This window comes from Poecilia mexicana, unplaced genomic scaffold (genome assembly GCF_051168715.1).
Source record: "Poecilia mexicana isolate PSO_F unplaced genomic scaffold, ASM5116871v1 scaffold_11, whole genome shotgun sequence".
Taxonomy (NCBI): Eukaryota; Metazoa; Chordata; class Actinopteri; order Cyprinodontiformes; family Poeciliidae; genus Poecilia; species Poecilia mexicana.
Window position 1 is genome coordinate 1,813,774 of NW_028263380.1, and position 26,064 is coordinate 1,839,837.

General features: G+C 37.0%; 2 protein-coding genes across 4 annotated transcripts; one reads left to right on the forward strand and one right to left on the reverse strand.

Annotated features, from left to right (window-relative positions):
• Positions 1-998: 998 nt before the first annotated feature.
• Positions 999-9,646, reverse strand: c1galt1a (core 1 synthase, glycoprotein-N-acetylgalactosamine 3-beta-galactosyltransferase 1a). Of its 3 annotated transcripts, none has more exons than XM_088010048.1 (4): positions 9,576-9,646; positions 9,188-9,339; positions 5,471-6,141; positions 999-2,769 (listed from the first exon to the last, which is right to left on the reverse strand). In XM_088010048.1, exons 2-4 carry the CDS (start codon positions 9,336-9,338, stop codon positions 2,602-2,604), a joined length of 990 nt encoding a protein of 329 aa, XP_087866174.1. In that variant the 5' UTR covers position 9,339; positions 9,576-9,646; the 3' UTR covers positions 999-2,601. The 3 variants fall into 3 exon arrangements, with proteins under 3 accessions (XP_087866174.1, XP_087866173.1, XP_087866172.1); XM_088010047.1 differs by lacking the exon at positions 9,576-9,646 and adding an exon at positions 9,491-9,530; XM_088010046.1 differs by lacking the exon at positions 9,576-9,646 and adding an exon at positions 9,491-9,508 and having other exon boundaries at positions 9,188-9,371.
• Positions 9,647-12,588: 2,942 nt separating this feature from the next.
• On the forward strand, positions 12,589-24,567 carry sdhaf3 (succinate dehydrogenase complex assembly factor 3). The gene is made up of 2 exons (XM_014992647.2): positions 12,589-12,894; positions 24,166-24,567. The coding sequence occupies exons 1-2, from the start codon at positions 12,718-12,720 to the stop codon at positions 24,358-24,360; spliced, it is 372 nt and encodes a 123-aa protein (XP_014848133.1). The 5' UTR covers positions 12,589-12,717; the 3' UTR covers positions 24,361-24,567.
• Positions 24,568-26,064: the final 1,497 nt, after the last annotated feature.

Sequence of the window (26,064 nt, forward strand, 5' to 3'; positions counted from 1 at the left end):
CTAGCAAGCAATCTGCTGTAACGACAGGTAAAATAAAGGTCAACAAGCCAGAATACGTTACTGATTTTAAAACTACAATTAGGCTATTTGAATCAAGACATGTTAAGTTTTAAAACTAGCTTATTTTAAATTTATTTTCTTAACACTAGACAATAGACAGATGATGAGGTCACCATCTCCGTAAAATGAAATTACTAAATAAATGACAAGTTTATGTCAATTTATTAAACTAATTAATAAAAACTGCAAAACAGAATCGAGATTATTTTACTTGCTCTTTAAACATGATTTTCAATATATACAAATTTTTCATGTGTATAAAATATTTTATATTTAGGGAATTACAGTATGGGCAATATTTTTGGTCTAGCTGGTTTATTGTAAAAGTGATTATCTATGAGTACTAGTATTTTTACAAAATGTTTACATAATGTTTTATCCATTCTTGTACTTCAGTTTGTCGTCAGTTGGCAGCAGCTTTATGGTGATGCATGAAAAACTCCTCATTGTAAAATGTCTTTTACTGTTTATACTTGTGTATGTGTCTGAAGGAATAGCTTACAGATGAGTAAAATAAACTTTTTTTATAGTGATAATATTGTCTAGACTTTGTCCTTTTTCAATCCAACAACCTTTACTAACCATGAGTGCTCTTTTATGCTTCGTATCAGGAAATAGACCTTATATTCCAGACTTTAACAATGTGTCCACGGCAGTATTATACAGCGTGATCTTTGAACACGTCATATAATACGTCGTGTTCATATTTCACAGTCAGGACTGTGAAATATTGGAGCACTTTCCAAAACAGAGGGCATCGTGAGCAAACAACCTGATGCAGAAATATTGAAGCAATATCTAAAGACCTCAGAAATCTAGATAAAACCATGCCCCAAACAAAGTTTGAAAAGGGATGAAAAAGCATCAAACTAAGTACTAAAGGGATTAAGAAGGAAGTCTGAATACAGATATTCACACAAAAACAACAGAGTTCAGAATTTTGTCATCCCAATGCATCATTTTGAGTTTATTGCAAATTTTCCACAAATATGGTCACAAAAGGATTATCTCAGTTCCAGAGAAAAAGTGGCTGGAGTTGAAAAGTCAGGCATGAGCATGGAAGCCAACAAACCTGACCCGATGCCACCGGTTCTGCCAGTAGGAATGGGCCAAAATCCCAGCAAACCATTGTGAGAAGTTCATTGATGAAATGTTTGACTGATGTCATACAGTTTAAAGGAAACTATAAGAATAACTTAGGGAATTCAATATCAGAAACGAAAACCTAAAGAAGTACAGAAAGTTGAAAATAAAATCTATAAATAAAAACAATCTGTCTCCCACCTTGGATTTTAGCAAACTTTGGTCATTTTAACTTGCCTAAAACAGAAAAATGTTAGTCTACTTTATTGTCAGACAGTAGGAAAATGAAATCTATTTATTTCTTATGTGCTATGTTCAGACATTTCCAGTTCAAACATCCAGCACGTTTGTACAGTAAATTTCTGGTTTCAGTGAGTCAACAGGAAAACTGGAATCATTTCATGGGATTTTGATACAACAGAAAGAATAACTGTATGATGACTGAAGTTCAGTTCCATAAATGGTCTCATTGTTATTGAATTAATAATATAATCTCGTTGTTTACTCTCTCAGGGTTTCAGAAGTCAAACTACATACCAAACAGAAACACATGCATTAGGTTATCTGTTTTCAAAGCTGTGCTCCTATATTTTTTTATGTTGTTTTACTTTATGGCAGATGAAAATGGAGACAATTTACATAAGCATTTTTTTCTGATATTAATAACAGGCCTAGGATGTCAAAATTTCCATTTACCCTCACACTGGGAAAAGCAAGACAGGGAACCAATAAGAGTAAAAGTAAAAAACAATGCACCTCCGTTAAGAGAAGAAGGTTTGCACTGCCCTTCATAGTTCTGATCTTTCTGTTGTAGTTGAGAAGTTTAATTTTCCCATTATGTGTTAAATTTTCTGTATCCTTGGATCTGTATTTGGTCGGTCGGACTTCAGGTGACAGTGATCATCTCCCTGGATATTATTTGGTCATAAGTGAAGCATAAAGATACCAGGATCAAAAGGGATGTTTGCTTTAGAATTACGTCCAGGATGTTTTTGTTGTTACGGCTTTTAAACAAACACAATGAGACTCGACAGTTCAGGACTGAGAGTCCAGGTGGCTTGATCTGCTTCCCTGCCTTTTCTGGAAGCTGCTGTAGTTTACCAGAAGGGTGTATTGGAAGTCTAATTATTCCTCCACTAATGTTTGACTAAATGACGTTAAGTGTTATCTCAGGCTCAGAAAAATGTCCAGATCGTAGCCACACCTGGGCAAAAACCTCTTTGCTCTCGTTCTCGCCTTCTTTCTTCTTATCTATCCTTTGCTGTCTTCTCTGTCCTCCCCATCTCTTCTTCTGTGTCATTCCAGTGACTTCACACTCATTAAAGTAGCCACTTTAATGAGTGTGAAGAGGGATCTGGACCCTTTTCATAATGATCCACATCCCCCATCACAAGCCCTTTCCTCCTCACTCATCCACTTCACCCCACTTCTTGATCCTTTCCCATTCCACTCATCTTCTCATCCTCCTTTGTTAGTTTTGTTGTTCTCTTCCACAATTTCTTCAGGCCTGAATCTATGTAAGTATCCATAGGGTCGCAGATGGTAGGTAAAATACTCCAGCACATACTGCTGAACAGGGTAAATGTAGTGAAAAGAAACAATAAAATCTGAGCAGCAGTTTGGACCCTGTAGAGATGAGGAAACAGAAAAAGGGAAAGGAAACATTTAGTAGCTTCCTGAAAAACAGGCGTTTCATAATGTTTCATGTAGTTTTGACTCAAAACATGCAGTGTGAGGTTTTGGATATAGAAAACAGTCAGAAAACATCATGCAGAGAACGAATGACCTCTGGGAGCAGAGGCTTGTTTTGGATTATTATCACTATTTTAATTTTGTTAAGGTTCAGCTTATAAAAACATTAATACTGTGTTTAATATATTCAGTACTTTAGAGATTTCTACGTCCAATGGGAAAAATGACTTTAAAATGTTAATTTCATTTCATTCAACCGTAGCATGAACACAAAGTTCACACGTCTTTAACAACCCAAGTAATCTGCACATACAGAGGAATCAACATAACTGAGCCTATGAATGAAGTTGTACGTCAGAAGAGCACAAGCAATAAGTACTGACATTTTGAAGAAAAGGCACTGCCAAAAAGCTTTAAATGTAAATATAACTAAAATCAGTCGTCCTTTCTTCAGTGCAACTTGTGAGCTGGTTTAGTCCTAACTAAAGCATTTCCAAGTGTGAAGAAGAATCTCATAAGACAATGTTGTTTGAGAAAGGGATAAAGCCTCCAACATACACTCTGTCATGGGCCAAACAGGATTAATGTTTAAACATAAATTAGAACGTCCCTCCTTAACCCTTAGGAGTCTGGGGTCTAAATGGCTGTTTTGGTCTAATTTTGAATTTACCCTTATATTTTCACCATAAAAAACTATTTACCTTGCCTTATTTGGTAACATTATTTTCAGCACAACCTAAGCTTCATGATTTTACAGTGTTTGTTTCATTTTGACAAAATGCATTATCACATTGGACCAAAAAAAAAAAAAAACACACAAAATCAAAATCCGAGTAGAATTTTTTTTTATATTTTTACTATGAAATTTACAAAAATATTGAATGTGTCATAAGGCGGTTTAGATGAGGTGAGGAGAGACGCCGAGAACCCAGGTATGGTGAAGATGATGAATTTAATGGTGATAATAAAGCTCAACAGTCCATTACAGGCAGCACGGCAGAGACTAGCACACAGCTAAGTACCGGTAGCAACTGATTCACAGGACTAGAAACGAGAGCTGACACTACCAGGACTAAACAGTTCTACTGGAGCACGCGCACACACAACATAAGACAAAACTAAAACGTTAGACAAGGACCCGAGGAACACAGACAACAGGTGGGTTTAAATACACAAGGGGTAATCAGGGGAATGAGACACACCTGGGGAGCAATCAACAGGGAGGACAGGACAGAGACTCACAGGGAAACAGGATCACATAGAAAAACTCAAAATAAACACAGAAAACCACGGATCATGACAGAATGAACCATTTTTCTAGCCTAAAATGAAATTTTCTTTTGTAAATTTTAAGAACTTGTGTACAAACTTAGCCAAAAACTAATTAGTATACATATTTGTACATCACATTGTGGACAATTTCCCAGGCGTATTTTTACAACAATTTATAAATGTGTCACAATATCTCCATCACAAATTCTCTCCAACACCACAAGACTCACGTTTTTTTACAACTATTTACAAAATGTTTGACGATGTTTCCATCACAAATTCATTTCCTCCCCTGTTAACCCCAACCCCGGGTTAAGCATATATCTGGATTTGAAAGGCCAAAGCAACGTGCTTTATCAGTACACAGTCCGTAAAATGGACATTGAACACACTGATATTTTTTTCACATTTACATTTAAATTAATTTTCACACCAGAAGATGGCAATAACCCAAGTCATGACATCAAGCAGAGTTCAAACGTAAATGATGTTACACAGAGAATAAGTATCCAAAACATAAAGAAGTAGATGTGCAAAAAAGACAGAGGAAACCAAGAAACAGATGAAATTAGTCAGGATTTAGAAAGCTTTCCATCTGCTACTTGGAGATCAATATATGTTACTTTAATATCGACTGATCGGCTATAAAGTGGTAAGCGATAACTTTTGCACAGATTGGTTCTGTTGATAAAAGGAAAGAGTCTTACAGTTTTACAACATCCGAACAGAAACAGTAATAGATGCATTTCTAAACTTCTGAATCTTCCAGTCAGTGCCATTAGATAGATAATATGGAAATATTTATAATTTCATCATAAGCCAGCCACAGCCAGGCGACCTCATAAGATTTCTGAGACAGGACTTCAAAACATCAAGTGAAGAGCTATTTAGTTTTCTTTGACATTGTTCTTACATTGCATAGCAGGTTTAGTTTGATAATAAAATGTCTGGTCAGAGACTGAGATAAAACAGGTTTGGAGCTGGGAGTATAGAAGTTGCTTCAGAAGCTGGTTTGTGTGAAGAATTTGCTAAAATCCCAGCTGAGCATGAACGTCTCTCATTTCTTAGCAAATGGGGACCAATTGCGACTTTCTATAAAGTATTTAATCAACTTTTGAAATGTGATTGTATTCAATGCTTATCACTGTAGCATTGCACTTTATTGCACATGCATTCACAAATGGACTAATTTGTGTTGATTAGTTTGTATGTGTGGATTACCTGGGTTGTTATGTCAGATTTGCCATTAGAAATATATTTAGTGTGTTACTTCCCCTGTTGAAACCAGTTTAGCATTATATTTCCATGATACTGTTACAAAAAATATAGACTTTCCTATGAACCAGTGGTTTGTGTTCCTTACCTCATTTGGAACATAGTAGTCGTAGATCACATACCACGGCCGAGGTCTTGGTAGTTGTCGTATGATGTAATGGTCTAGAGGAAAAGCGTGGAATGTTTGCCTGCCCTTCACGTCCCTGGTGTCCACTGGCTCCACCTTCATCGTCTCCATACATTTCCCCAGAGCCATGTCTTCTATTGCGGAGAAATGAGTACACTGTCCTGTTTGAAACCCTTTGACGAATCTCCTCAGTGCTTCTTTGCTCAGGACGTAACCTGCTCCTCCACTCATGTATCCTTGGCTGATGAAAGGCTTAAACCTTCGACCAAGGTACAAAGGTTTTTCTGGGTCAAGCTTGGATAAGATGTACTGCAGGTTCTCTATGACCACAAACGTATCATCATCTGCTTTCAGGAACCAGTTGGCTTTGTCCTGATGGTGCTGGTGGATGTACTGGAGTGCTCTGATGGTCTTCCAATACAGGTTTTCCCTCCCTTCACTCACGTTCAGCTCCACAGTTGGGAAGTCTGTCTTCACTGAACTCATGTACAGAATGTGGTGGCAATGCTTGCCCCATGTTTGCTTGACATGTTTGGTGCGTGATTCCAGGTTCCTGGGTCCCGTCATAATCCAACACAAGATCCGTGTGGAGTTAGGGGGATTCACTGCAGAGTTGTTCTTCTGACTGGCCTCTAAAAATTCAAAATAATATAAATGTTTTGTGTAGGATGAAGTGGAACAGTGGTGAGTCACATCCATAAAGCCATCGATCAACAAAATGTCAAATTTTTTCAAAGATTTATTTAAGCAAAAAAAATGAACTGAGATTTCAATCAAAATACAAGTTCAAACTTTTGTATTATGTTTACAGCTTATTTTGCTCAACTTGAGGATTCACATCAAAGCCACTTGTCTTTATGAGGACCTTAAAGTGGAAGTTTTATTAAAACAATCTTATTTGCTGAAGTAGTGGCTGAAGTTGTTTAGCCTGTTAGGAAATGAACAGGCTAAACAAGCTAAACATAATTAAACTAGAGTAAGTAAAAATGACTAGACACAAGAAATTAATATAAACCGCTGTCACTACACTATAAAGAAAAACAGGAACAAGACTGATCTAACAAAATAAGAAACTAACACAGAATAATAATGAAACTAAACTCAAATCAAACTACAAAACAACCTGAGATCCTGACACTCTAACTGTTTTTCACCTGGAACAGCCGTCCTACTGCTCTGCTACCGTAATGTACAAGATATGAAGCTATCTTTAGGAAGAGTTAACATCAGCTGGCTTGAATGTGTAAATGTGACTGGCCTGAGACTGCACTGCAGCAGCTGTACTGACTGCAACATGATGGTGACCAGGACCGGAGCATTGGTGGGTGCTGCACTGACTAACTGCATCTGGTAGCTGTAGCAACTAAAATAAGATTGGGCTTTCTTCAAGGTGAAAGAAAACACAATTTATTGTTGTATTTATTTCTATCTTTCACTTATTCAGGTTTGTGTTGCAGGATTGGGATGAGACATTAACGGATGGGTTTACTCTGAACAATGAAATGAAGTTGGAAAGTTTGCTTTCCAACTTTGCTTGCTTGTAATGCTTTTCACACATGTCAATAGCTATTATTTTTTTATTATAGATAAAATTATATTATACGCTATATATTCATTCATTTATTTATTTAACAAATAAATACAATATAAGAAGGTATTTATACTTTATGAAAACGTAAAACCAGCCTTGAGGAATCCCAAGGCGTTTCCTGACCAGCCTCCCTCTGTGTGTGTTTCAGCATGGCTTAATTTCACTGAAGTTCCACGTTCACAGATGACTCCAAAGACTCACCAAACAGAAACTCATGCCCTTATTGAAAAATGGAACAAAATCTGAAAACTTTTAAATATACATAACTAACCAGATTAACCAGTTATAAGCTCTCTTTTGTTTGGATTGCACATTTCCTCATTCAAAGCCTCTCCCAGTCTTAAGCTCTCTTTTGTCTGCATGTCTTCTGTGTCATGTTTGTTGACAGTCAGTGCAGATGAGTGGGTTTAATGCAAACTACAGTATATGACCAGCCTTTGTTAACACCCCTGGGCTGTTCATCAGGTTTGGGGACGAGTCTCAGTCTTGATCTCAGAAGAACCGGTTCATCCCCGCTCGCCAGCGTGCCTCACCTCCAGAGAGGGCACTGCATCAAGCAGAGAAGAACATTGTTCCCATTACTATTACACATCATAAGGGATGTGTTGGGCTGCACGGTGTCTGATCCCTCACTGAGGACCAGTTTGCCATGGGTGACCCTACCATGAGGGGTGGAGTATTTTCAGTCTCATCTATTCAGTAGGTTTAAATAAATATCCAGCATGAGTCAAATTACTGTTTTTTCACATTTTCTCTAGTTATTGATATCTGCCTTCATTGTACAGTTTATACATAATTCTGCTGAATCTTTCGCACCTTTTTGTATGATGAGCTCAGTCTGATTCTTCTTAACCTGTCTTCTACGACCCAACCAAAAAGTTGAAAAAGTGGAAAACTCAGAAAGATCAAACTAGGAGAGTTGAATTTTATTTTACATTCATCAGAGTCAATAGAAGTGAAGCTGGATGTGAACTTAAGAGGGCAGAATACTGAAGATGAATCAGAAGGAGCTTCAGGAATCACTATGCTTGCTCAGCAGTTAGTGAAACAACAATTAATTGATTTCAATGTATGAATTCATATTATTGTATGCCTGCAAAAATGACACTGTGTTAATCACAGTGTCATTGGGTAAAATTGTATATTGTATTTGTACTGAAAATTGCAACATGTCAGCTCACCACAGTGTGAGTGAACAAGCTGATTTGTTTTCCATCATCAAACAGCCACAGGGATCAGAAACATAAAGATTTAGACTCTATCTTAATGTGTATAACTGAAGAGTCACCTGTTTTATAAATATGTTCATCTAGTTCACACTTGCTAAATCAAGTCTGTGAGAAACATGAAATTAAATACATTTGAAATGAACATATTACATCCAAAACATTACAATTCTCTCCTCATTATTTCTGTATGAGGAGCTCAATGAGGGTGGATTCACTGAACATGGAGAATGTTACAAGAACTGGAATCCTTACCCATTCTGATATGGATTTAAAAACTCATTATTGAAATGTAACTTATAGACATTTAGATTAGTTTGAATAAATATATACTCTACCATCTCAATGCTCCCTAATCAAAATCACAAGAATAAATGATGTGACTTTGAAGCACATTCATTCATGAATATGAATGTTGTCAGAAGCATTTGAGTGCTTACCTACCCAACCTGCACAGCAGGTTGTTTATCTTTTTTTAGCATCTAGTTTTCTTGTCAAAAATTACCCACTGGAATGACTACGGGTAAATGTTATTATGGCTATTTTAAAATAGCCATAATAACATCAATTTATTTTTAAACGTGTTGTTCCTTTGTAAAAGTGATGATGACAATAAAGTTTAAATTTTATTTGAGCCAATATAATTTTAATATTATATTGTCAGACTGCACCTTCTACACTTGTTTCCACTAAACAGAAAAACAGCTATAGTGACAAGCATATGAAATCCTTAAAAGACAGATAATTTCTACTTTCACTGTAAAACCACAAACCATTAAAGCTAATGCATACATTCTGATAATTACTCTGGTCACTTTAAGCTCACATTTTATAACCTAGAGTTACCAAATAAGAACGTACCTGTGTGTACTTTGTAGGCACGAAGTCGATTCTTTTCATTCGTCACTAAGTCTGAGACCAGCTCTACTGAAAACATGGAGGTCAGCAGCAAGCGAAGAGACAAATATCCAAAAATCAACCCGATGGTGAACGTCACACTTTTAGGCCTCATTCTTCAAAATAAATAAATGAAATGAATAAAGACCTGAGAAAAAGATATGTATTCATAAAGGAGTCACCTAAAATATTAAGTTTTCAATTATCTAAAAACAATAATAACTACATCTGAAGACAAATAAATAAATGAATAAATAAAGGTTTTACATTAATGAACGGATGAAATCTAGTTCTACCAGTGATGAGCTCACAGTGTTCAGACTGACTGAACAGCAGCAGGTGTTAAACTTACTTTTATTCAAAAGGCGGAGCAAAAACCAACATTGACCTGGTGTAACTGTACCTGAGCAGTCAGAGGGAACAAAAAAAGAGAGAGGGGAGGAGTTTGGAGGCTTGTTAGCCCTCTGAGCAGGTTCTGCTGCATCAGAGTTCTGAAGAAAACAGGTTGAGCTGCTGTTGTGCCATACTCGTTCATCAGATAACAATTGTTAAAAGTCAGACATGGCTTCATAGCAGAGAAGAGTCTTAGCAGGTTCATGAGAAATGGTCACCTTCCTTTCTTACCTTTCTCTCTCTTTCAAGCTCACATCATCAGCGCACCATGAAATAACTTAGAAAAAGCTCAGATATCAAGGGCACATCTAATACATAATAGCATTCAGAATCATACAAATGGGTTTATTGCTACATATTGTGTTTATAACAATACTCAAAGAAAAAGCATTTATGTCAAACAAAAACAAATTAAATATGTGTCATGCAACATGTATGATTGCGTGTTTAATTTGTCTGAGTAATATTTTCCTTGAATCCTGCCTTTTATTATGTACTGATTAAGATCGCTGTACTAACATGTGAACAGCAGGTGGCAGTGCTGCACCTGGAGTGGCTGAAAGGAGTTCAGCTGGAATGTTTCCAGGTCCCTCATTCACCTCCAGGGTGATAAACTGATCAGGTCACTTAAGATTTAATTCATGCTTTAATAGCACATGGAATGTATTAATTTTTGCTTTCATTTTTCCTCTGTGGTGCCATCAGCCATTTTTATGGTGTTGTTGGTTAGAGAAGCAGCAGCTTATCTACGAGTACATTTAAAAAATAATATTGCATAAAAGTTCAATATTTCTTGCCAGTGATTTCAGAAAGTGAAACAGTTATTTAATAGATATTAATTACACATAGAGTAAAATATTTCAAGCTTTTATTCATTTTTGCAGTTTTAATAATTACAGTTTACAGTATAGAAAATCCAAATTCAGCGACTCAGCAAATTAGAAAATTATATTAGACAAATTAAAAACATGTTTTAAGCAAAAATGTCAGGATTTTGAAAACTCTGTACATCTCTACAGACTCAATACTTGGCAGTTCTCCTCTGGTGTTACTTACTGCATCAATGCAGTGTGGCATGGAGGACAGTCTGTGGTTCTGATAAGGTTCTGGAAACCCATATTTCTCTGACAGCTGCCTTCAGGTCATGTACCTTGGTGGGTCTGATGTCTCTCATTTTCCTCTTGGCAACAGCCTAGAGATTTTCTAAGGGGTTAAAGGTCAGGGGAGTCTGCTGGCCATTCATGAACAGGATTTGTTGTTGTTGGTACCTTTGGCAGTGTGGAAAATCAGATCAGAATGTGCATCCAGCTTGTTAACAGAGGGAAGCAGGAGGAGCTCTAGAGTTTCCTGCTAGAAACTCTGTGCATTGACTGTGAACTTCAGAAAACCCAGTGGACCAGAACCAGCAGTAACACTGGAGACTTCAATGGACTTCAATCAATGTGAAATCTGTGCTTCTACACTGTACTTCCAAACACAGGAAGCTTGATTTCCAAATGAAATCCAGAATTTACTTTAATCAGACAACATAAATCTGGAAGACTGAACAGCAGTCCAGATTCTTTTCTTCTTAGCCCAGGTGACTCTGGTTCAGGAATGACTTGAGACATTTGCAGCCCATTGTGTTTGTGTGTGTGGTGGCTCTTCTGGAGTGGATTTCACTTGACAGTCTTCTCAAGGCTGCAGTTCTACCTGTTACTGGTGCACCTTTTCCTTCCACACTAATTCCTGTAATACGCTTGGAAACAGAACTCCGAGCAAGCGGCTTCTTCAGCAATGACCTTTGGTGTCATTAACTGGTCTGTCTTCTGGATGTCTGTGCAGTTAGTAGTTCTCCTCATGATTGTGTAGCTCAGTAACCTGTAAAGCTTTCCTGAACCTTTAGATAGCTTCTCACTCTGGATAGAGTGAGAAGCTATCTAAAGGTTCAGGAAAGCTTTACAGGTGTTTGGAGTTAACTAACAGAGTAGTGTGTGTTATGACTGGCTCAGCATCACAAAAAAATGAGAAACAATGTCTTGAGTTACAGTACATAAATAAAACATTCATGAAAGTTAAAATATGAAGTTACAAAAACTACAATGAAATGTGAGTGTCAGTATCAGTGAAGTAACCCAAACACTGTGGGACAAAAAAGGATATTTCTATTCCATGATATTCTTAATAAAGACTATAGGATTAATTTCCAACCCACCCATAGATGGCCTTATTCCTCTTTTACTGAAGACACACAATCCAGCTGCAGCAAAACATTTCCCAGTCAAATTTAAGAAACCTATGAGCAGATTGTACAAGTCCATAAATAGTAATCCTGTTTTTCCTGTTTTATGCTTTACAAAGAACAGCAAATATATGCTGATTTGCATAGATTATTAATAACTTATTTTCGCTCAGTTATTTTTCTCCACAGAAGCTACACCTGGTCTGTCGTTCTGTTTGGATGTGATTCTTTCCTGTAGGAGGACAAAAGTTTGACAGGTCAGAGTTGCAGAATGAATAAAACTGACATACAGTATTTATAACAGATAATATTACAGTTTTCATGCAGTGGTTTATGTAAGAAAATTAAGAAGATTTATATATCTGCAGACTGCTTTTATTTGTCATCTTAAAATACCAATAACAGGCATTGTTTAGAGATGGATTAATCACAGGGCCTCAGGTGGCAGGAATGCACCTCTTACATAAGATGTGAGGTTTAATGTCACCCTCAGAAAAAAGACAATAATATGCAGTTTTTTATGGTACCCGGCCACTCACTGGTTGGGACATGAGAATGATTAGTTGTAATGACGGAGGTGGAAGTAAAGAACTATAAAGAATATGTGTTCAATTTTTAGTTTACACATATATTTGTGTTTGTTTTTTAACTTGTTTCCTCATAAATTAGATCAGGTCCCGACTTGCTTCCTCCTGTACAGTAGGTGGCAGTATGTTTTCTTTGAGTGTTTTAGTCAACTATTAAACACAAAGAAGAAGAAAAAGAAGAACTTCCGGGATAAACAATAACTTTGGTAAGTGTCCTTGTAAAGGCAGCTGTGTGTGGCTGATATGTCAGCTTCAAGCGCTTAGAAACACCGGGTTCGGTTCGGTTTGGTTCAATGGCGGCGTCTGCTCACGTCTCCACCATCCGCTCCCTGTACAAGAGGATCCTGGTCCTGCACCGCTTCCTGCCCATCCACCTGAGGGCCCTGGGGGACCAGTACGTGAAGGAAGAGTTCAGGAGACACAAGAGCGCAGCTCCAGATGAGGTGAAGAGCTTCCTGACGGAGTGGGAGGTAAGTGGCAGCTCCACATAGCAGAGAGGGAAATGATCATGATTCAAGCTGCTAATAAATAATTAAAGAGAAAAACAATAAAAACACATGCAGAGCAATAAAAACGTTGAGAACGAGCCCTTTATGGAAATGCTGCTGTCAAACAGACAACAGTTTCTGAACATCTCAGGTTTTCAGGAATTTTGTTCCAGAACTGTAGGACATAGAACCTGCATCCGGTGTCCAGATAACAGTATTAATATTCTCCTAGTTATTGCTGCTCTCTCTCTCTGGATCCTCCTTTCTATACTTATAGAAAGCCCGTTATGGTGGTGTGTTGACGGCTGGGCTGGTTTGCCCCGCTGCAGTGCTCCCCAGCCCTGGCAAGTGTTGTCGTGTTTCTGTTTTAATGAAGAGGAAAAAAATAATGCACTGCACTGGTTACTGTCATAACCTGTGCAGAGACTACAGGACAGATTGGATTTGATCCATTTCCTATGCTGGGAGCAAGGGAGTAAATCTCATTTCATTATTGGGGGGACCATAAACAGGGAAATTTTTTAAGAGTAATTTTTTATTTTTTTTGGGGGGGTAGGGGGGTTGGTTGAGGGGTCGCCAATGTTATAGAAAACTGTGGTTTAATTTTGTGTGTGTGTGTGTGTGTGTGTGTGTGTGTGTGTGTGTGTGTGTGTGTGTTCAGGCTGCACCATCAAAACTGACTAGTAAGTAGCAATGAAATGTTCAAATGTTGCTTAGATATGAGTTTGGTTCAGTGTCAGATCTAATCTCTGCTACACCTTTACAAAACTTTAGGGCTCTACATAAAAATAAGTTTTTTATTTAGAAAAAAACAACAATAAAATTCCTAAATGTTGCTTTATTACAGTGGTTCTCAATACAAGTTGTGTTATTTAAATTGTAAATTAAGTTGCTTTAAACTTTTATTTTTGTTTTTCATGTTAAAACCTAGAAGTAGAAGTTGAATATCTGGGAAGTATCATAACTTAAACTTAAAAGTCAGCACCAGAGTTTTCTAGCAAAATATTCAGATTTTATTTTGTGGTTTTAAAGGCTCTACTTTGATGATGGTAAGAAATAAAGGCATATTTTTTTTTTTTTTTTATACTATCGGGTGCAATATCCCTTCTGCTCTCGGCTCCCATACTGAGCTGTTGACTATTGCTAACGCTCAGCCGCTCCCTCCCGTTTCAAACTCTTCTTATTAAAGTAAGAGTTAGAGAGCTAAATATTTAAATATTGACTACCTTTGACAGAAAAAGGAGCTAAGTCTATGAAAGCAATGTAGCAGTTTTGCTAGTTTTGATTTCCAAGGCATGATGTAGCAGTTTATCATGATTCAGCCAAAGTAATGAAATAACGAACTGTGAACTGATTTTTATTGTCAATGTGTTTCTTCCTATTGAGCAGTGAAGGTAAATAAAACATGTTACATGTCTTTTGCTTTAAGCATTTACTTACTGGAGGGTTTTTTTTTTTTTGTTAGTGCTGCAGAGCCACAGCGAACAGCTAACTCTTCACCTCAGCGGCTCTAACCATAGACATAATATAAGAGTAGACCCCGCATTGGCCGCTCCGGCGCAGGAAATACGGCGGCCATCTTGGAGCGGTATACCCTCCTACTTTGCTCAATCAAAACAGCAGAAGATGCCTCAGCACTGAGGGATATTGTTGTTCGGATCTATGGATTACTGATGCGAGGGCTCCACAGACAACATTTCACAAGTAAGATGGACATATTATTGTGTATATATTGTGATTAGAATATTACTTTACTGTATTTATGTCCACCGGCGAGATACCAGCTAATATTAGCTACAGTGCTTGGTGTAATACGGGTTCAGCCCCACTATGAAGGCTAACTGAGATTCCGTAAATCTAAAAAAATTAATTATTCTCTAACATTGACTTAGATTATCTGACACAAGGGCCTATATTAGAAATGAAACAATATAACACATATTATAAAACTTATATTATGTGTTATAACATTCACCTGCAAAGTTTACACAGGTGGTAAAGACTATTATTTATATTCTTTCACTCTGTCAAAAGTAAGATACATCCTAAATCTTCCGTTTTTGTTTTGAAAGTTTCCTAAAGACACGATGTGAGGAAGAAGAGGGAGATATCTATAAAGAGAGACGGATTCACTGCAGCACGGATAAATCTCACATCGGATTTTGGACTCGTCGGCTGAAAAACATGTATATATATATATATATATATATATATATATATATATATATATATATATATATATATATATATATATATTATTCACTATTAATCATTATTTATTTGTGCCATTATTAATCTTTATTTATTAGTGTTTGTATAGTTATATAAATATATATTGATATTACTAAATAATTTATTAAATAAATTATGAACGGCTGTGTGCTTTGTAATATGCTCTTCATACATCGATATGAGAATATTCCATTCCTATTCTATTGCTATAACCACTAAGCATATTTAAATATGATGAACTATGTATTAAAAACATACATAAAAAATACAATTGTTTATAAATGTTGCTTTGATAGATGTTTGAATATGGTTTCCAGTAACAAAAAAGTGTGTTATGATCGATTAAATGCGCTGATACGTCATTGTGCTGCTAAACACATAACGCTGAGTGGAGTGGAGTACCGCTCCAAGATGGCCGCCCTAAATCTCATCAGTGACAATAGGCGAGAGCGGTGCATGAAGCGTCTATCCTTATATTATGTCTATGGCTCTAATGGTGTTGTTCAGCAGCGCAGCTGTTGCTCCGCCTACGCTTTGGACTGAACCATTGTTCTAACATTAGTGGGGGGAGAGGGGGACCTAAAAATTAATTCTTATTTTTTTCTTAGATGAATGGCAGATTTACTTCGTTCTTTGTTTCTATTGCCTTTTTTATATTGATATTGTTTAAATACAAGGGTTTCTTTCATGATTTCTTTGGGGGGGTCAATTCTAGACTTTTCCAAGATTGGGGGGTTCCAGACCCTCCCGACCCCGCCGGGATTTACGTCTATGTTTGGGAGCTAAATTGTAGATACCATAACCATAAAGATACCATGATCATAACTCAACCTAAGCAGTGAGGCCCAGACTTCACTCTCCCCAGACCTTTAGGCCGCCTTCCTGAATCTGAGGATTCTCCTCTCCAGAACCCCTGAACAGACCTTACCAGGGAGGCTTAAGACCTGTCTGTAGATGGATCACACTCTGCAGTCCCCCACCCAGGTCTGCTAGTCCAGGTGAACTGTCCCCAATGTCCACACAATATTCCAGTCATGGAATATCCCTTTAGGCTTTAGAGCCTAAAGGAAGTCTGAATACAGATATTCACACAAAAACAACAGAGTTCAGCATTTTGTCATCCTAATGCATCATTTTGAGTTTATTGCAAATTTTCCACAAAAATGGTCACAAACGCTGTTTAAGTAATTCACACCTGCAAGTGGCAGTACTGTTTACATCTACAGTTCTGCCTCAGCCTTACTTGAAGTTAAGTTATTGTTTGTGATTTATAACAGAATTTGAGCAATTGAAGTTCTTTAAAAATTAAAAATGTGAGTTCAATCTCGTGTTTTTTTTATTGTTACTCTATATTTATATTTTGGAAGGGCTTTAACGACTAAAAATATCTTACAAGTATTCTTAAATACTTGTAAGCTTCACAAGTCAATGATTTTCATTGTAATAAATCACAAAAACAATCAAGAAATCCTGTAACAACAGGTTATCAAATAATCACTTATACGCATCATCCAACCATGTCCTATTTTACCTTTAAGTCCATTTCATATAGATGTACAGTGTGAACACTTTTTTAATTTTAGCAAATGGCTTCAATGAAACAAAGAATGAAAAATGTGAAGGGGTTTGAATACTAACTGCACCCACTGTAAAACTAGAGCTTCAGGACTAAGAAGCAGGAGATCACCTTTTGTTCTTGATCACTGGGGAAATTACTTGACGGTGCCTCCCAGTTACTGGACCTGTGGTACCACTGGTCACTGCTGTGGTACAGTCAGGGTTCATTGGTGTAGCTTCTGCACCCACCAACATTCATTATGTTTCATCATCAGGTCAGTCCTGTTGACTTAGAGAGCTGATGCCTTGCATTATTAGTCTGTGACCACATGATGGCAGCGCAGCCTCATGAAACCTTCTATGAACAATCAGACCTGAATGGAAAAGTTGCTTAATAACAGCTCTGATAAATATCATTGTAAGAAAACAAAACCAGGTTAAATGTGAGTGTTTTGTGAATTGGAAATGCAGTGGCAGAGTCTCAGGCTGCTCTGTTTAAGCCCATGTCAGTGTCTCTTAATGTCTGAAGCTTTTCTGTAAGGAATGGGGCCTTATTTGCTTTTTATTTGATTAATAAAATTTTAAATCTGAACTAGGAATTACTGACTTCTTACAATGAGCTAACTAACTGTCTGCAATGAAGCGACTGAGAGAATGTCCATTTTGTGGTGAAGTGTTAGTCATTTTAGGAATTGGTTTCTTTAATTAACCTAATAAAATCTGTTATATACCTTCCTTAGTTTTTTAGCTCTACCATTAAAGTCTTGCCCAAAACAAACACTAAACAGAGAATATTCTAGGTCCTCCTCTCACGTCCCTGTTGGGGACAGCTATTGTTCTCCATGATAATCACGGGACAACTGGGAAATACTAAATTACCCATCTGCAGGTAATTTATCTAATCAAGCAGATGATGATTGCAGCTGGAATCCTAAGAGGTCACAGTCATTGGGGAAGAGGCGTTCACTTTCATCACGCCCGCCACACTATTTGCATTGATTTCAAACCCAGAGTCCATTTGATCTGGTTCCAGGCAGTGGATGACGAGTTTCTCCTCATATCTGCTCACTGCTTTGGCTGCATTTCAAATTAAATTGAGTTTGATCAAAATCCAGCTTCTGTGTAGCTAAACGTACCTTCAGAACTGAGGATTGTGGGCTACCGTCTCCGACGAGCACAGGGTGCTGATGATGAACGCAAGGCGGGGAGCAGCCTCTCTCTGTTCTGTCAAGTATTTTAGCTGACTTTGTTACTGATCAACAACAGTTATGATGTAGAAAAAATAGACTAGGAATATCTATTTTATAAAAGTTATTTTCATATTTCAAACTTGAGACTGACAATGTGATGTAACATCAGTGTTTATGACGGACGCCAGTTTAAATTAGCTGTTTTTTAAAAATTAATGTGAAATGTTTTGTTTTTTTTCACATCTGTTTTGGCACTTTTTTTTTTTTTGTAGTTCTTCAAACTTGAGATTAAGTGATTGATTTATAAGCACTAAAATGTTTTTGTTTTTTTTAAACATGAACTGAATTGTTTTTTATTACTATTCTCTCTTTCATATGTTTCTCTTTGTAACTTAAGTAGCTTTTTTATTTTCCGATTAATCGTTAGAATACTCAGTGACATGATTTCTAAAATAATCATTTACAACAGCTGTAAGTTGAATTAAGAGCAGAATGACCAGAAGAAACTTGGGTCTGAAATAAGTATGTCTTCCACCACTGTGCATAAGTTTTTAAATAATCATAAAACATGACTTTCATTACAGCTCTCTACTACACAGAAGTACAATATAATCTCTGATTTCTCTAAATATCTTTAAATTTTATAAATATATCGGTGCATAAATTGATGCAATACTCTGAGCCCACCAATGAATTAGTCATCAACAATATCATTGCATATGTGATGATCAATGTATTATTTAAGTATCGGAAATGTCATAATTGCTTTAGTCAGATATTGTTGTGTTAATTCTTTTCTACTGTGAAATGGAGACATTTTGAGTTATGAGAATCTGAGCCCACGCGTTCATCACATTGCAAAAATTGGAAATTGACATTGCAGCATTAAGGACTGATTTTCCTGTCATCTTCTCTTTCCCTGAAATTAAATGATTTTAATTGCATTTATTATTTTGGTATTTAAATAATTTATTTTTATTTCATTTTATTTATGTGTTTTTACATTTGCTGTTCTTTTTTCATAGATTTTTTGTGTGTTTTGAAGGTTTTATGTTCTTGTTCCATTCTTCTTTTGGGGCTTCTCTTGTAAAGAGACCGGTGCTGTTAAGCTTGTGTTTGTATATAAGGTTAATTTGAACATATTATCTGCATGATAAATTATGCCAATATTTACCACATTTTAAATATCAGCCACTGGAATGCCTGCTAACCAAGCAGGTGTGTTTGTTGGCATGGCAGCACAATGCCAGAATATGGAAGAGTCTGAGTCAAACTATCAGCAGCCACCCTGGAGCTGAGAGCAGCTGCTGGTATTATCATTGGCACCAGATAATCTGTGAGCCTCAGTTATAGGCTCTGTGCTCTTCAGAGGCTACAGCCAATTCTTTATGAACTTGATTCATATTCAGAAAATGATAAATTATGATCTGAAGTCAGAAACTGCACTGATTAAAAAAAATACCAGTATTAGCAATGGAAAAATATCCAACAATTTGGCAGACCTCTTGTTCTCTTTACATTAAAAATTACTCTAACATATTACAACTTTTTTTTTATGTTTCTTCATGTTTTAAGAAACTCTCCTGTATTTCCAGTGAGGCCCCAATGAGCTGCACTAATACTCCACATGATAAACTTCCCATTTTTAATACCACATCGGTTTAAACTATGACTGCATAGTATAAGTTAAACTAGAACATTTCTGAAGAAATTTAAATGGGGCCTGCCAAAGTGTGCCTGTCGGTTGGAACCCAGCGTTCTGATGCTAAAAATTAGCATCAATGCTAAAGTTAGCTACAATATACTCAATAGAATGTGGACAGTCACAAGCATGTTGAGCAACATTGACTTACTTCATACAGTATGTTAAAATTAGTGTATAAGCTAAAATTAGCCAAAATGCTAATGTTAGCCTAAATGCTGCCAGTGGCATGTAGGGTATAACTAGTATGTTGTCTTACATTGACTTCCTCCATTCAGTGTGCTAAACATGGCTAATAAATAAATAATATATCTAAACAGCTTATTTTAAGGAAAAGGCTAATGCTACTGTTTGTGCTAATGTTAATGCACTACCTTCTGATTTTTACTTTTGCAAAAGTAAAAATCAGATGTTTACTTAATAGCACTTGCTTACCAGAAAACACAGTCATCTCTTAGCAACAGATTAACAACAAATATTGTTATTGTTCAAAAAACATTAGATTTTCTCTTCTCTTAAAATATTACTTATACTACTTAACAAAAATTGTGCAGTTGGTGAATTTTTCAGAAAAGTGAAAATGTGTTGTTGTTTTTTTTGTCATTTTTGGTGAATATATTACAAAACAGTTCAATGCAAAAGTAAAAATCTGATTTATACTTTGTGGCAGTTCATTAATAGAAAATACTCATCTATTAGCAACACATTAACAACAAATATTGTTCAAAAAACATAAGATTTCCTCTGCTCTTTGAAATACAACTTATCTCACATTATTATTATTATTATTATCTACTTGACAAGAATTGCGCAGTTGTTGAATTTTTCAGAAAAATTATTATTTTTTTGTCATTCTTGGTGAATATATTATAAAACAGATATTCAACACAAATGTAAAAATCTGATTTATACTTCGTGACAATTCGTTACCAGAAAAAACACTAATCTCTTAACACCAAATTAATAAGAAGTAATATTGTTTATAAAATATAAGCTCTTTTGAAATACTGCTTATCTGCTTAGACACAAGAAATTTACAGTAAATTTTGGTAAATTTTGCAAAAGTAAAAAAAGTATTTCACGGCACTTGGTTACCAGTTGGTAAGTTTTGCAAAGGTAAACATCAGATGTTTACTTCGTGGCACTTGGTTATCAGAAAACGCGGTCATCTCTTAGCAACAGATTAACAACAAATATTGCTATTGTTCAAAAAATATAAGATTTCCTCTGCTCCTTTGAAATACTATTTATCTTACAATACTTACTACTTAGCAAGAATTGTGCAGTTGGTGAATTCTGCAGAAAAGTGACAACGCTATTTGTCATTGGTGGTGAATATATTATAAAACATATACTTTTTTGTAGTAAGTATTCCACCAAGGTGGCGTCACTGTAGTTCTAACTGGAAGCTCTGCCCTCTTCTGTTGAAACTGAGGGTTCCGCAATCTCTGTAGTTCTGCACATCTCTGCCCTCCTCAGTGTTCTGTTGCTATGGTAATAAATCCTCTATGAAAACTGTCATGTGTGAGTAAGACACTGCCTCCATGCATTGCATGGAGGCAGTGAAATGCCTTGCATTACAAGGCATTTCACTGCTCTCCTATGCTCTGATGTGGCAGGCCACAATAATAATTACTATACTTCTGCTGAAAATCTAGATGATGATGTGAAATATGGTCAACCCATCCTGACACTTTCCTAACCATTACATCACATCCCATCACTCTCTATGATGCCATTCCCTTTCCAGTTGGTCAGGTATGCCATTGATATCCAGCATGAATGTCTGACATTTGCAGCATAATATCCAGCCAAACACCAAGAGTGCAACAATTTCACATATTGTGAAGCTGTAAATAAAAACATGGAACTGTCTAATTGGGACTATTAGAGAAAGAAAAGTCAGTTCACTAAACTGATATGAATCTGTAATACAATATTAGTTATCTTTTTGTCACAAAGTATAATGTTAAACAGAGGAGAATACACTCGACTCGACTCAACAGCAAAAAAGTTAATTTGTTTTTTATCCACATCAGTAGGTTCCAGTAGGTAAGCAGTAGATTCCAACATGGCAACCTGGCATCTGTCCAGGGGATAAGATGTTAGGGTCACATTCACCCACACATAAATGAAACCTACCGTTACTTGATACCCCATCTAAAAACACATAACTGCCTATCCTAATAGTTCAAACACCAAATATACCTCAATATGCATTAAGTGGAAACAACCTAATCACTACCACAAAAGCTAACTTCTACTGTCTTTCTGCTCTTGGTGGTTCAGCCAATAAGTGTCAACCCTGGTAACCAGAACAGGCTGCAACCTGCAAAACTCCACTTTCTTCTATGAAAAATGAAACAAAAGAACTACGAAGAAACATTTCCACTTTATCTTCCGCTTCCTCAGTGAGGCACAGAGGAGTAGAGACAGATGAAGAGCGAGACCCAAAATAGGATTACATGGCTTGAGCGTTCAGTGGTTAATCCATTTATTTCAGAGGTACCCATGGGAGTGCGCCGGATAAATCACCTCCAGTGGGTCCAAACTGGCTCTCCTGAAAGAAACAAACATGGAAATATGAGAAAGAATGGAGAAAGGACAACGTTAGCCACTGGATTTATGTAGGAATACACAGTGAATAGTTGGCCATTAGTACATCCAGGAAAACACTTTGCTCTATGCAGGATATAAATAAATATTCTAAACAGGGAGGTGCAATGTGTTTAAATATCATCTGATCTTCAACAGGTCTTAAAGTAAGGTTAATTAAAATCAGATGAACACCAATTTTAAAATTTTTTTAAACAAGTTGTTCTTTATGAACTAAACACTGACGCCTGATTACAGATGCAACATGCTGATTTAGTGGCCTGTTCAGTCATTTGAAGCTCTCTTCTCTGATTGGCTTTGTTGGTTGATGGCTTCATGTCAGATGTTGGTCGTGAGTTTTCAGATGGTTCAGAGCTTAACTCTTACTGCCACTCCGTTTACTTGACTAGCCTAGCCTAGCCTAGCCTGCTCCCCTCTCACTGTAGGGTCCAGATGTTGACACCTACATGGATATCTGGCTGGATGGACTGATGTGTGTCTCAGGGAGACATCAGTTATTTTTTTAAGTTCCCAATGACTTTGTGCAGCAGTGCGCCCCGAGATTTTCTCCATGTACACTAAATAGTGTTTATATCTGGTGGCATCTGTGGACAAATTGTTTGCACTCTGGAGCCCTGAGAGCAGCAATGTGTACATTAACATTTCTTGTAATTGCTCAGTTAAGACACATTAATGTTGGCATGCTATATATATTCTAATCCTAGTGCACTTAGGTTTTTAACAATAGATGACTCTGACAAATATCCAACTTGTTTAGCGGCAGTGCCACTGACTGGACCTTTTCCAGCTGTCAGCAACTGTAGAGGAAAAACGTATCATGGTGGTAAAACCTGAGTGGTGTACCTGGCCTGTGCTGTATGACTTATTTGATGATTGTCAGATTTTCATCAAACAGTGCTTCTCGTAAGCAAAGACCAAAACTGGCATGACAGAGAGTTTACATCTGCACTCAGGCAGTGTGACTTTAAAAAGTCTAGGTAAAATCTTGGAGTATTCCTTTAGACTGTGACCCTCCCACTCTCCCCTTTGGCAAGTATTCAATATAATTACATTATGTGCAGGAAGAAGCCTTTCAGATAAATGGCTTGTTATTGCTCACAGTGAGAGCACTCCAAACCCAAGATGCTTTGTGAATGGGCAAACAGCAGACATTGACTTGGATGATGGATGGCTTTTCAAAACAGGAAAAGGAACACATGGGGGTGGGCCACCATTGCTCATTGGATGAGTCATATGCAGCACTTTCAGCTTTGACTCATCATGTATGTAATCAAGTGACTAGAAAGGTTGTTTATGCTCCGATTTGTATGACTATGGATAATCTATAGGAACCTCACCTTAAGCTTTATTTACAGCATGTCCTTTCCTAAGTTATTTACTACCTATGACTATTTGTTGAGTGTGTTTTTTTGTTTGGTTCTTTTTTTTTTTTTTAGAAATAATACATGTGTTTCTAGTCATCCTGCAGACTTTAGAAAGGGCTCAGAGCTGATATTCTTATCGCTGTTTCCCTGTTAGATGAAGTTACTACTGCTGTTAATGTTTCAACATAGATTAGAAAGTAACTACCTATGACTATTTGAAACTAAATTTTTGTGTTTCCTCTGGTTATTTTTGTCAGATAATTTAATTTCTTTATGATCTGAAACATTTCAGTGTGACAAAAAAGTTAAAATAGAGAAGATCTTTAAGGAGGCAGTAGTTTTCTCTCAGCTATTTAGACCTGGACTTGTTTGCCCCAGAGGGGGAGTTCTAAACCTTACAGAAACAAACACTTCTAGGACACATTTTATGTCTGACAGGAGAACATTTTCAGGCTTTTTCTTTAAGAACGCCTGTACTCTTGATGGCTGACGTATGAAGTGTTTAATGACTTGCAGAACTGATGAGGCAGAAGAGCAGGTGTTCAGCTAATCTTTGCTTTGTAAAAAGTAATCTTTGTGTGCTTCCTTGCAGAACTACAAGAACACCCTGCAGGCCCAGGTTCTGGAGTCAGCAGGGAGGCAGCGTGGCGCCGTGACGTTTGGGGCTGACCTGCCTGAAGAGACACTCAGTCAGTTCCAGGACGAACAGATCGGCCAGCTGTACGAACTCATGCTGGAGTCCACCAAACCCAGCAAACAGTTCAACATCCATGAGGACAGCCGGTGAAGAAGAGGAGCACAGAGAATGCATGAACAGGACATGCTCATTCTGACTAACTCATGAAGTTAGCATAATAACTCTGGTGACTGACATGCAGACTGGAGTCTGGGCCCAAGGAGAGGCTCTTAATGATGCTCAAGTGTTGTGTAATGGTTCTGTTTCTTTGCTGAGCCTATTTACTGTCAAAATAAAAAGGTTCCTCGTGCTCCTCCACCAGTTCATTAAGATCTCATTCATTGGTTTCTTTTGTCAACTTTTCTCCTTCTGATATGCTGAAGTTTGTGGTAAAAAGACATCTAAATGTGCCACTTCAGCAGTTTCACCAAGAGGGCCTACTTCAATCCTTTCATAAAACCTGGCGCTTTTAAGAGTTATAAACGTATTTATTACAAAAAGCTCCCCAAAGATATAGTCATTAGCAGATTTAGGTTTCTGTTCAGTCTCCATCAGGATATTTTTTATTAACAGTTACATCTCAGCTTGTTGCTATACAGGTCATCTAAGGAGAGTTTTAGTTCTACACTCCAACTGACATCCAGCATGATCCCAACGTTTCCATTTAGTGCACTTTTTCCATAACAGTTCAGTCCATCAGGACTACAGTTCGACAATAACGTGATGTCATGTTTCACATGAATTCATTTGGATATGATGTGATAGACCAACACAAAGTAACAATTGTGACAAGGAAAAGTTTATATAGTTTAACTTTTTTCTTTTATAAATAAAAATATGTAAAGTGAGACATCCATTAATATTTAACCCACCGAGTCAAAACCTTGTGAACAGCCTTTGGATAAACTACGGCTGGATAAATGGCCTTAGGAAGCCAGAGAAGGTCGGCAAGATCTCTGTCATCATCAACAAGGTTGGAGCGTAATTGTGGCTGAACATGTTCTTATCACAATCTAATTGAACTTGTTTTGCTTCCTCTGCCTGGACTCTTCATCTTTAGCACAGAGCACAATGTTTCATTCTGTGTTGGGGTTGACCTGGTGAAAACCGGCTCCTCCTTGCTTCATTCAGAAGGTCTGGACCCTCTGATAATGAGAAACCATTGGTTGCTGAGGTGTGGACACTGTTAAAGCTTTAAATTTTACCCACTTTTCTGCCTCTCCTGCTATTAACGTTTTACTTCATGAACATCAAAAATTAATATTACATGACTTCATCTGCTTCTTCTTCATCTGCTGCTTGCACTGAGCCTGGTTCTGCTTATGCTGGAGGTTTTTTCCTGTAGAAGGGAAGTGTTTCCTCTCCACTGTCACTTCATGCACGCTTGAAATGATGGATTGCTGTAAAGCCAACAACACAAAACAACTGAAGTACAAAACCTCCATAACTCTACAGAAGCCGTTTCATTTCATCATTATGAGTTCATAGCAGGTGGGTAAAGTGACAAAACCCATCCCCATTAGGTTTTCTAAATATGAAAACAGTTTACAGAAACATTTGTATTTTGGAGTACTCACATGTTAACTTATTATTCTTTTTATTTATTGTTTAAAACCTCAATGTTTTAAATGTTTAGTCTTGCATATGAGCCATTAAAGGGAAAAACATTCCAAAGCTTTTTCATCCACAGACTTTGCGTTTTGCAGGAATAAGGAGGGGTTATCTTGTGAAGACCAGATCCACTCCTGGAAACTCCAAATAAATTGGTTAGTATTGGCAAACACAGCATGGTATTACTGTGAAATTGGGTGTTGG